The 12558-nt window shown below is 47.7% G+C and overlaps 1 protein-coding gene across 3 annotated transcripts in view; it reads right to left on the reverse strand.

Moving 5' to 3' along the window:
* The window catches only part of LOC137340528 (amiloride-sensitive sodium channel subunit beta-like), a 33152-nt gene extending 24389 nt beyond the window's left edge, over positions 1-8763 (reverse strand). Inside the window, exons 1-5 of one of the 3 annotated variants that reach the window (XM_068003040.1) lie at positions 8664-8763; positions 5906-6226; positions 4427-4700; positions 2741-2931; positions 1545-1648 (exon numbers count right to left, since the gene is read on the reverse strand). In XM_068003040.1, the coding sequence (XP_067859141.1) occupies positions 1545-1648; positions 2741-2931; positions 4427-4700; positions 5906-6225 (889 nt within the window). In that variant the 5' untranslated portion in view covers position 6226; positions 8664-8763. Of the gene's footprint in view, positions 1-1544; positions 1649-2740; positions 2932-4426; positions 4701-5905; positions 6230-7563; positions 7585-8663 lie in introns of those variants that run through there. The other 2 variants (XM_068003041.1, XM_068003042.1) reach the window with 2 other exon arrangements.
* Between the last annotated feature and the right edge of the window lie 3795 nt (positions 8764-12558).

The raw sequence follows: 12558 nt of genomic DNA on the forward strand, positions 1-12558 counted from the left end.
CCCAGTATCCAGAGGATAGAGACCTCTCCCCTCACACTCCCAGTATCCAGGGGATAGAGACCTCTCCCCTCACACTCCCAGTATCGAGGGGATAGAGACCTCTCCCCTCACACTCCCAGTATCGAGGGGATAGAGACCTCTCCCCTCACACTCCCAGTATCGAGGGGATGGGGACCTCTCCCCTCACACTCCCAGTATCCAGGGGATAGAGACCTCTCCCCTCACACTCCCAGTATCGAGGGGATAGAGACCTCGCCCCTCACACTCCCAGTGTCCAGGGGATAGAGACCTCTCCCCTCACACTCCCAGTGTCCAGGGGATAGAGACCTCTCCCCTCACACTCCCAGTATCGAGGGGATAGAAACCTCTCCCCTCACACTCCCAGTATCGAGGGGATAGAGACCTGTCCCCTCACACTCCCAGTATCGAGGGGATAGAAACCTCTCCCCTCACACTCCCAGTATCGAGGGGATAGAAACCTCTCCCCTCACACTCCCAGTATCGAGGGGATAGAGACCTGTCCCCTCACACTCCCAGTATCGAGGGGATAGAGACCTCTCCCCTCACACTCCCAGTATCGAGGGGATAGAGACCTGTCCCCTCACACTCCCAGTATCGAGGGGATAGAAACCTCTCCCCTCACACTCCCAGTATCCAGGGGATAGAGACCTCTCCCCTCACACTCCCAGTATCGAGGGGATAGAGACCTCTCCCCTCACACTCCCAGTATCGAGGGGATAGAGACCTCTCCCCTCACACTCCCAGTATCGAGGGGATAGAGACCTGTCCCCTCACACTCCCAGTATCGAGGGGATAGAAACCTCTCCCCTCACACTCCCAGTATCGAGGGGATAGAGACCTGTCCCCTCACACTCCCAGTATCCAGGGGATAGAGACCTGTCCCCTCTGCTGTATCACCTGCATGTAGAGTGCACATTCAGCTCTAGTGTAACACAGAATAAATTCATTCTCGGCATCGCCGGCATTTATTGCCCATCCCAAGTTGGCCTGAGAAGGTGGTTTGATGCAACTGAGGGGCTTGTTGTGCCATTTCAGAGGGCAGTTAAGAGTCAACCACTTTGGTGTGGGACTGGAGTCACATATAGTGCAGACCGGGTAAGGATGGCAGGTTTTTTCTGGTCTCTCAATTGGCCACTGGCACTTGAGAAAGAAACAGATGGAAAGAGAGAGAGAGGGGACAGTAAGTCAGACAGAGAGCAAGAGGCAGAGGTGGAGAGAAAGAGAGAGAGAGGTGGACAGACAGAAAGAGAGACAGAGAAAGAGGGAGAGCGACAGAGTCAGAGAGAGGGACGGACAGAAAGATGACGAGAAAGGCAGGGAGAGATCGACAGACACCAGCACAAAGCGTAGTGCAGGTGTTTCTGGAGTGGAAGTTAAGGATTATTTTAAAGATGTAACGAGAGACTGGGCACTGGGAGCTGTCACTGGTGAATTATGGGTTTGTTCCACTCATGCAATAAATGGCGGACCTTCGATTCGAGAAACTGTAACCGGCTGGCACAAAAATACAACCCACAATGTACCGAATTCTGCGCCGGGATTGGATGTTATCAGTGGGTGCCCATCTGAGCCCCAGTTGAAGATGTAACAGTTGCCGTACATCGGGTGCATCAACTGCGTGAAGTTTCTGAAAGACAAAGAGAGCAGAAAGAGGCCATTTTATTCTCGTTTTCTTCCCCGACCCCTTCTGACATTCTTGACTCTTGCTGTGCTGAATTGGTATTGGACACACTGCTTCTATTCCATCCTGGTCAGTGTGGAGTTGGCTGACAGCAGCCAAGGAGGTGGGAGCATCCCGATTGGGGTCAATACCCCGGGGTTAGGGAGGGGGAAATCACCCAGGCTCTGTCAGGGGTCAGCTCTCTCTCTCTGCGCTCTGCTCGGGAGGCATCCACAGAATTCTACCCCATTGAATGGTGGAATTCAGCCCATTGGCTGGTGGTGCTAGCACCTTGACTGGAGCTGCCTGTCAACAGTGGTCACGCGGGTGAGGTTCAGGATTTAACTGGGTGACCTGTGGAGTCGTACCTAGCAGGGAATAGAAACGCCAGGGCAAGATCTGAGGAGAATATCAGTGAGAAGAAAAACCTTGGCATCTCCTATCTTCATCTTTTAAAATTCATTCATGGGATGTGGGCATCCTTGGCAAGGCTGGCATTTATTGCCCATCTCTAATTGCCCTCGAGAAGGTGGTGGCGAGCCGCCTTCTTGAACCGCTGCAGTCTGTGTGGTGAAGGTTCTCCCACAGTGCTGTTAGGAAGGGAGTTCCAGGACTTTGACCCAGCGATGATGAAGGAACGGCGATATATTTTCAAGTTGGGAATGGTGTGTGACTTGGAGGGGAACGTGCAGGTGGTGGTGTTCCCATGTGCCTGCTGCTCTTCTAGGTGGTAGAGGTCGTGGGTTTGGGAGGTGCTGTCGAAGAAGCCTTGGCGAGTTGCTGCAGTGCATCCTGTAGGTGGTACACACTGCAGCCACAGTGCGCCGGTGGTGGAGGGAGTGAATGTTTAATCTTTATGGAGTTGGAAAATAACTGGGAGTTGGATGATCCCATCAGTCAAATGGTTCACAACCAGCGTTAGCAATATCACCGTGCACTCTCGTACTGACCAACCCACCCTCATTGGGTAACACAATTAGGTCTGCGGAGATCTTATGGCACAAGACCCTTTAAGAGATGGTGTTAACTTACAGTGGGTCGGGGGGGGGCAGAACTTACTCAAGGTTACAGGGCTGCCCAGCGAAGAGGCAAGTCAGAATAAATTCCTCGCCCTGCTCGCCCATCGCCATGCGGTCTGATTGAGGCGTGTTTGACAGGATGCTCATGTAGTGTAGGGAGTACCACTCATTCATTGCCTGCAACACTGTGCTGAAGGTTCTGTATATACAGTCAGAGCTGTCCTCATTGCACTAGAAGGAAAGCACAAACATGATGTCACTGTTCACACTGTGTACTCACGCTGCACTCATTGTACCTACACTGCACACACTGTGTACTCACATTGCACTCATTGTACCTACACTGCACACACTGTGTACTCACACTGCACTCATTGTACCCACACTGCACACACTGTGTACTCACACTGCACTCATTGTACCCACACTGCACACACTGTGTACTCACACTGCACACACTGTGTACTCACACTGCACTCATTGTACCTACACTGCACACACTGTGTACTCACACTGCACTCATTGTACCCACACTGCACACACGGTGTACTCACACTGCACTCATTGTACCTACACTGCACACACTGTGTACTCACACTGCACTCATTGTACTCACACTGCACACACTGTGTACTCACATTGCACTCATTGTACCCACACTGCACTCATTGTACCTACACTGTGCACTCACACTGTGTACTCACACTGCACTCATTGTACCTACACTGCACACACTGTGTACTCACACTGCACTCATTGTACCTACACTGTACCTACACTGCACACACTGTGTACTCACACTGCACACACTGTGTACTCACACTGCACTCATTGTACCTACACTGTACCTACACTGCACACACTGTGTACTCACACTGCACACACTGTGTACTCACACTGCACTCATTGTACCTACACTGCACACACTGTACTTACACTGCACACACTGTGTACTCACACTGCACTCATTGTACCTACACTGTGTACTCACACTGTGTACTCACACTGCACTCATTGTACCTACACTGCACACACTGTGTACTCACACTGCACTCATTGTACCTACACTGCACACACTGTGTACTCACACTGCACTCATTGTACCTACACTGCACACACTGTGTACTCACACTGCACTCATTGTACCTACACTGCACACACTGTGTACTCATGCTGCACTCATTGTACCTACACTGCACACACTGTGTACTCATGCTGCACTCATTGTACCTACACTGCACACACTGTGTACTCATGCTGCACTCATTATACCTACACTGCACACACTGTGTACTCACACTGCACTCATTGTACCTACACTGTGCACTCACACAGTGCACACTACACACTGTGTACTCACACTACTCTCATTGAACCTACACTGTGCACACTGTATACTCACACTGCACTCATTGTACCTACATTGTACACACAGTTTACTCACACTGCACTCATTGTACACATTGTGTCCTCAGACTGCACTCATTGTACCTACACTGTACACACTACGCACTGTGCACTCTGTACCTATGCTGTGCACACTGTACAGTGTACTCACACTGTACATTTACTGTATACACTGTACTCAATGTACATACTCACTTTATTGACACACTGTATACATACAGTGTACTCACACACTGTACTCACCAATACTGCTTGAAACACTGCAACACATGCACGCACACACAAGCACACACCCAGGCATTGCATTGCCTTTGCTCACCAGTTGCAGTGCCACTTTGTAGCTCCCTGTCCGTGATCCATTCCTTGTTGCTGAGTGGGTTTGATTTCGACCCGATCCCAGGACATGTAGAACGGTCTCCTCGCCCTGGTCACTCTTCTCGATGATCACCAGCGATGCCACCTTGCTCCAGTTTCTCTGGGCTAACGGAAGGTCCCCGGGAACGGTTCCGTTCTGGTTGTATTTGTAAATACGATCCAGTGCAAGTTTGGCAAACTCATCCAGATGTTGCAACAGCTGCTTGGACCTTGTGTACCTGAAACAGGGAACAGACAGTGTGAACATCAACGAGCAAGGCAGTGACTCTGGTACTTTCGGATCATAAGAACAGGAGGAGGCCATTCAGCCCCTTGAGCCTGTTCTGCCATTCAATTAGATCATGGCTGATCTGTACCTCACCTCCTTTGTTCCTTATGAGGGGTTTTGACAGATTGGATCGGGTGAAACTGTTTCCACTGGCAGGAGGGTCGGTAACCAGAGGACCAAGATGTAAGGTAATTGGCAAAAGGAGCAGAGGTGAGATGAGGAGAATGTTTTTTACGTAGCAAATTGTTATGATCTGGAATGCGCTGCCTGAAAGGGTGGTGGAGACAGATTCAATAATAACTTTCAAAAGGGAATTGGGTAAATACTTGAAAATGAGAAATTTGCAGGGCTATGGGGAAAGAGTAGGGGGATGGGACTAATTGGACAGCTCTTTCAAAGAGCTGGCACAGACACAAAGGGTTGAATGGCCTCCTTCTGTGCTACAAGATTCTACAATTCGATCGTCGATGCCCTTACCCAGCAAAAATCTATATATCTCAGTTTTGAAAGCTCCAATTGACCCCCAGTATTCACAGCCTTTTGGGGGGAGAGCTCCAGACTTCCAGTAGCCTTTTTGTGAAAAAGTGCTTCCTGATTTTGCTCCTGAATGGCCTAGCTCGAATTTAACTAATTTGCCCAAGTGCCAATTCTTCATTGGGTGTGTCTAGACAATGAGGGTTGGTGCAGGTATGAGATCAAAGGGAAATCTAATCGTCTTCTCACCCCATGCCCACTCAGGTGTGATTTCCAATGGGGGTTCATTGGCTCCTGATCAGAAAGCATCTGATTTTCCCCTCCCTGGCTCACGGGCACTGAGGCCAATGGTAAAGCTCCAATCACGGGCCACCTGGCTGAGACCAGCTAACTCGGCACAGATGGGAGACGGGTAGTGGGTGTCCTGGTTTGCCACGGCGTGATATCACACAAGGGTCACCTTCCGATCTTCTGCTTCTCGTGGGAGCCCGTGTCAGAAGATCAGGCGTAACTTTGCAACGCAGCAATCGGGACAGCGTCTGCGACAGGATTTCCGACGTACCCTCCAGGTAGGTGAGGCTCCCTGTCGGGATCACGAAGCTCAGTATTTACCCCCCCCCCCCCCCCCCCCGGGCCTTTCGGGAAGGGACGGGGGGTGGGGGAGGAGCGACGCGGGTTTACCTGAAAGGGTTGGCGTTGCAGACGGTCACAGCAGGGAAGGCCATTACTCTGAAGCCGGTCTTCAGGTTCACACTGACCTCCCAGGCCAGGTAACTCTGGATCAGGATCCCCCACTGCCAGCAGACCAGCCCCGTGAACACCAGAGTCAACACAAACCACAGGGCCCGCTTCTTGGGCCCCTCAGTCACCATGCGTTTGGGCCCATGAGTGTTGGTGTTCTCACAGTACCAGATGAGAAGCCCGGTGTAGGTGTACCCTGGTCCTTTCTGCAGCCGGTGCAGTGCGCGGGTGAAATATTGCCTCACCTTCAGACAGGCCATCCTACTGGGCAAAGTGAGAAAGACCCGAGTTCATTCAGCGCCTTATCACAGTCAAAATGCTTTACTTTACTTTAAGTACAGTCACTGTTATGGAACCAGACGACAGCAGTTCTGCTCCAGTAACCTGCTTAGGTGTGGCTCCGTCAGTAGCACTGCCGCCTCCGGGTCAGAGGGTCGTGTGTTCAGGAGATTTGAGTACATAATCCAGGCTGATAGAACAAAATCAATCCCACCGACCCGCTCTCTCCCCATAGCCCTGTATCAATCCCAAACCAATCCCACTGCCCCGCTCTCTCCCCATAGCCCTGTATCAATCCCAAACCAATCCCACTGCCCCGCTCTCTCCCCATAGCCCTGTTTCAATCCCAAACCAATCCCACTGCCCCGCTCTCTCCCCATAGCCCTGTATCAATCCCAAACCAATCCCACTGCCCCGCTCTCTCCCCATAGCCCTGTATCAATCCCAAACCAATCCCACTGCCCCGCTCTCTCCCCATAGCCCTGTATCAATCCCAAACCAATCCCACTGCCCCGCTCTCTCCCCATAGCCCTGTATCAATCCCAAACCAATCCCACTGCCCCGCTCTCTCCCCATTGCCCTGTATCAATCCCAAACCAATCCCACTGCCCCGCTCTCTCCCCATAGCCCTGTATCAATCCCAAACCAATCCCACTGCCCCGCTCTCTCCCCATAGCCCTGTATCAATCCCAAACTAATCCCACTGCCCCGCTCTCTCCCCATAGCCCTGTATCAATCCCAAACTAATCCCACTGCCCCGCTCTCTCCCCATAGCCCTGTATCAATCCCAAACTAATCCCACTGCCCCGCTCTCTCCCCATAGCCCTGTATCAATCCCAAACTAATCCCACTGCCCCGCTCTCTCCCCATAGCCCTGTATCAATCCCAAACCAATCCCACTGCCCCGCTCTCTCCCCATAGCCCTGTATCAATCCCAAACTAATCCCACTGCCCCACTCTCTCCCCATAGCCCTGTATCAATCCCAAACTAATCCCACTGCCCCGCTCTCTCCCCATAGCCCTGTATCAATCCCAAACTAATCCCACTGCCCCACTCACTCCCCATAGCCCTGTATCAATCCCAAACCAATCCCACTGCCCCGCTCTCTCCACATAGACCTGCATCTTCCCCTGCTTCAAATATTTATCTAATTTTCCCTGCAGCAAAGCATTCTGTGCTCCTCAACCCTCTGTGTAAAGAAATTTCTCCTAATCTCTTGCCTCACTTTCTAGTGACAATTTTAAATTGATTTCCCCTTCCTCACTGAACCTCCAACGAGAGGAAATAATCTATGGCAACCCACTACCATTTGACATACCTCAATTAAATCTTCTCTCAGCCTTCTCTGCTGCAGTGGATACAGTCCCAGTATCTCAAGTCTCTCCTCATAATTAGGTTCCCCCGCCCGCCCCCCCGATCTGTATTAGTGTCTAATTCACATTCCAGGACTGGTTACCTTCGATTCCGTTGAGTGTCAAGTAGATTTGTCACTAATTCAGGAGTTCGGTGATTGCTAAACGGTTGATTTGTTGTGTGTATAAATATTTAATCGGCTGCGGGCTGGTTTTAATCTCCCGACTCCTCTAAACCCGTTAGTTCAGGTGCAAACAGCGGGACACTGGGTTTTATTGCGGGATAATCTCGCAGCGCTCCGGGCAATCGCCCTCTCAGCTCCGGGAACCCGCATCGCCCGTGCCCGCTGCAGGACCACTTACTCCGGCTGGTCGGACAGGGCGAACCGCTGGATGTTCCAGCCGGGAATCAGGCTGAGAGACGGGTACAGTCACTCAATCCACCCGGGCAATAAAAAAACTCGGGTTATTAATATTTTAGGCATATAAATACATAAAATACATTTATCATATACAATTAAAACATTGATAATTTCCATACTTTAATATAAAAACTGAACTATATATATTTAACATTTCTGAACGAAAGATAATGCAAAAGTTAATTCATAATCATACCAAATATATGGACTATGTACTGTATAAAAACCAATTGAAGTTAATCTATTTCCAATTAATGCGAGTATTTATAGGATATAGGCTGGAGTTTGCCCAGGTATCTGAGTTTTTATGGGCAGTTTTTTTTGCTAAATATTAATATTAATCAAGGGCCATTTTATAGATTTTTGATGTGAAAATTCAGCTTGATTCCATTTGGAATTTCTCTTGTGTCTTACTCAGGACAGGACTGGTCCGGGTAAAATTACAGAGAATCTCACCCCCAGAAACAGGGTGTCTCTTGTAAATAATATTAATTGGCAGAGTCTGGGCTCTTCCTCTCCCCAAAACTTTACCCCAAAACACCAGACCCGGGGTAAGGTATAACTTTAAACTGGGACAGAGACTAACAGCAACTCGCACCCAGGACAGGGGGGAAAGGAGAGAGGGAGGGGGAGATCAGCCTCACCTTCTGCTGCTCGAGTCTGTGCAGTGGGAATGGGACCGGCGCCGCCGAACAGTCTCAACACTGAACAACTACACGGAGACCCGGCTCATCATCAGCGTCACCTCGTCAGCAACTCACTCAGCTCAAGCAGACGGCGCTGCTCCTCACACTCAAACACAAACACACACTCATTCAAAACACACACACTCACTCAAACTCACTCATTCAAAACACACACTCACTCATTCAAAACACACTCATTCATTCAAAACACACACACACTCAAACTCAAACTCAAACACACACTCATTCAAAACACACACACTCACTCAAACTCAAACTCACTCATTCAAAACACACACTCATTCAAAACACACACACACACTCAAACTCAAACACACACTCACTCATTCAAAACACACACACACTCTCACTCATTCAAAACAATTGTAAACAATTTTACAACACCAAGTTATAGTCCAGCAATTTTATTTTAAATTCACAAGCTTTCGGAGATTTTCTCCTTCCTCAGGCAAATGTTTCAAGAGCTCCTTGAAGCCTACGCATTTATACATATTGAACAATACATGGTGTTTACAGACTGCCCCTGCAACTGCCCGTTGCCAAGGCAATCACCGTGTTCAGACAGAGAGGTGTCACCTGCAGAACCCCCGAATACACATTCAACAAAAAAACAAACAGGGAAAGTTCCGCACCCATGAGGACGGCCTCAACCGGGATCTTGGGTTCATGTCACGCTACACGTTACCCCACCAGCGAACAAATGTTATCTGTTTTTAATATAATGGGTCATTTGCTGGCTCTCTCTGCCTTCCGGATGTTTCTGCCTCTCTCTGTGTTTTTTTTTCTCTGTTTTTTTTCCCTGTTTGTTTTTTTGTTGAATGTGTATTCGGGGGTTCTGCAGGTGACACCTCTCTGTCTGAACACGGTGATTGCCTTGGCAACGGGCAGTTGCAGGGGCAGTCTGTAAACACCATGTATTGTTCAATATGTATAAATGCGTAGGCTTCAAGGAGCTCTTGAAACATTTGCCTGAGGAAGGAGAAAATCTCCGAAAGCTTGTGAATTTAAAATAAAATTGCTGGACTATAACTTGGTGTTGTAAAATTGTTTACAATTGTCAACCCCAGTCCATCACCGGCATCTCCACATCATTCAAAACACACACACACTCACTCAGACTCAAACACACACTCTCACTCATTCAAAACACACACACACACTCATTCAAAACACACACACACTCACTCAAACTCAAACACACTCACAACACACACTCATTCATAGGAACATAGGAACAGGAGTAGGCCATTCAGCCCCTCGTGCCTGCTCCGCCATTTGATAAGATCATAGCTGATCTGTGATCTAACTCCATATACCTGCCTTTGGCCCATATCCCTGAATACCTTTGGTTGTCAAAAAGCTATCTATCTCAGATTTAAATTTAGCAATTGAGCTAGTTTCAATTGCCGTTTGCTGAAGAGAGTTCCAAACTGCTACCACCCTTTGTGTGTAGAAATGTTTTCTAATCTTGCCCCCTACTCCTAGAATCCCCAACCAGCGGAAATAGTTTCTCTCTATCCACCCTATCTGTTCCCCTTAATATCTTATAAACTTCGATCAGATCACCCCTTAACCTTCTAAACTCTAGAGAATACAACCCCAATTTGTGTAATCTCTCCTCGTAACTTAACCCTTGAAGTCCGGGTATCATTCTAGTAAACCTACACTGCACTCCCTCCAAAGCCAATATGTCCTTCCGAAGGTGCGGTGCCCAGAACTGCTCACAGTACTCCATGTGCGGTCTAACCAGGGTTTTGTGTAGCTGCAGCATAACTTCTGCCCCCTTGTACTCCAGTCCTCTAGATATAAAGGCCAGCATTCCATTAGCCTTATTGATTATTTTCTGCACCTGTTCATGACACTTCAATGATCTTTGTACCTGAACCCCTAAGTCCCTTTGGACATCCACTGTTTTTAACTTTTTACCATTTAGAAAGTACCCTGTTCTATCCTTTTTTGATCCAAAGTGGATGACCTCACATTTGTCTACATTGAATTCCATTTGCCACAGTTTTGCCCATTCACCTAATCTATCAATATCGCTTTGTAATTTTATGTTTCCATCTACACTGCTTACAATGCCACCAATCTTTGTGTCATCGGCAAACTTAGATATGAGACTATCTATGCCTTCATCTAAGTCGTTAATAAATATTGTGAATAATTGAGGCCCCAAGATAGATCCCTGCGGGACTCCGCTAGTCACATCCTGCCAATGTGAGTACCTTCCCATTATCCCTACTCTCTGTCGCCTTTCGCTCAGCCAATTTTCTAACCAAGTCGGTACTTTTCCCTCGATTCCATGGGCTTCTAACTTAGCTAACAGTCTCTTATGTGGGACCTTATTAAATGCCTTCTGGAAGTCCATATAAATAACATCCATTGACATTCCCCTGTCCACTACTTTAGTCACCTCTTCAAAAAATTCAATCAGGTTTGTCAGGCACGACCTACCTTTCACAAATCCATGCTGGCTCTCTCTGATTAACTGAAAATTCTCGAGGTGTTCAGTCACCCTATCCTTAATTATAGACTCCAGCAATTTCCCCACAACAGATGTTAGGCTAACTGGTCTATAATTCCCCGGTTTCCCTCTCTCTCCTTTCTTAAAAAGTGGAGTGACATGTGCAATTTTCCAATCTAGAGGGACAGTTCCTGAATCTAGAGAACTTTGAAAGATTATAGTTAGGGCATCTGCAATGTGCTCACCTACTTCCTTTAAAACCTTGGGATGGAAACCATCTGGTCCTGGGGATTTGTCACTCTTTAGTGCTATTATTTTCTTCATTACTGTTGCTTTACTTATGTTAATTTTATCGAGTCCCTGTCCCCGATTCAATATTAGTTTTCTTGGGATTTCCGGCATGCTATCCTCTTTTTCTATTGTAAATACTGACGCAAAATAATTATTCAACATGTCCACCATTTTCCCATTGTCAATGACAATATCCCCACTTTCAGTTTTTAAGGGGCCAACACTGCTCCTGACCACCCTCTTTTTCCTAATATAACTATAAAAGTTCTTCGTATTGGTTTTGATATCCCTTGCAAGTTTCTTTTCATACTCTCTTTTTGTAGCTCTTACTATCTGTTTTGTGACCCTTTGTTGATCTTTGTATCTTTCCCATTCGCCAGGATCTGTGCCATTTTTTGCCTTTTTGTATGCCCTTTCCTTATGTCTTATACTGTCCCTTAACTCTTTAGTTGTCCATAGCTGTTTTTTTTGGCAAGTAGAGTTCTTGCCCCTCAGGGGTATAAACGGATTCTGTATCTTGTTAAATGTTTCTTTAAACATTTCCCACTGATCATCGGTCGTTTTACCCATTAACAGATTTGCCCAGTTTACTGTGGACAGTCTCCGTCTCATCCCATTGAAGTCGGCCTTATCCAAGTCTAGAATCTTAGCAGCTTATTCACTTTTTTCCCTTTCAAACACTACATTGAACTCGATCATATTATGATCGCTATTGGAAAGATGTTCACGCACAGTTAGCTGTTAACTAAATCTGGTTCATTACTCATTACTAAATCTAGTATGGCTTGCCCCCTTGTTGCCTCTAGGATATACTGCTGTAGAAAACTATCCCAGACACACTCAAGAAATTCACTACCTTTCTGACAGTTGCTAGTCTGCTTTCCCCAATCTATGTGAAGGTTAAAGTCCCTCATTAAGACCACCATGCCTTTGTTACATGCTTGTCTAATCTCTGCATTTATACAATCTAGCACTTCAGAGTTGCTGCCAGGGGTCCTATACACAACTCCCACTATCGTCTTAGATCCTTTCCTATTTCTCAATTCAACCCATAAGGTCTCTGTTGGCTGCTTACCT

The sequence above is a fragment of the Heptranchias perlo genome, chromosome 22 (assembly GCF_035084215.1).
Source record: "Heptranchias perlo isolate sHepPer1 chromosome 22, sHepPer1.hap1, whole genome shotgun sequence".
Taxonomy (NCBI): Eukaryota; Metazoa; Chordata; class Chondrichthyes; order Hexanchiformes; family Hexanchidae; genus Heptranchias; species Heptranchias perlo.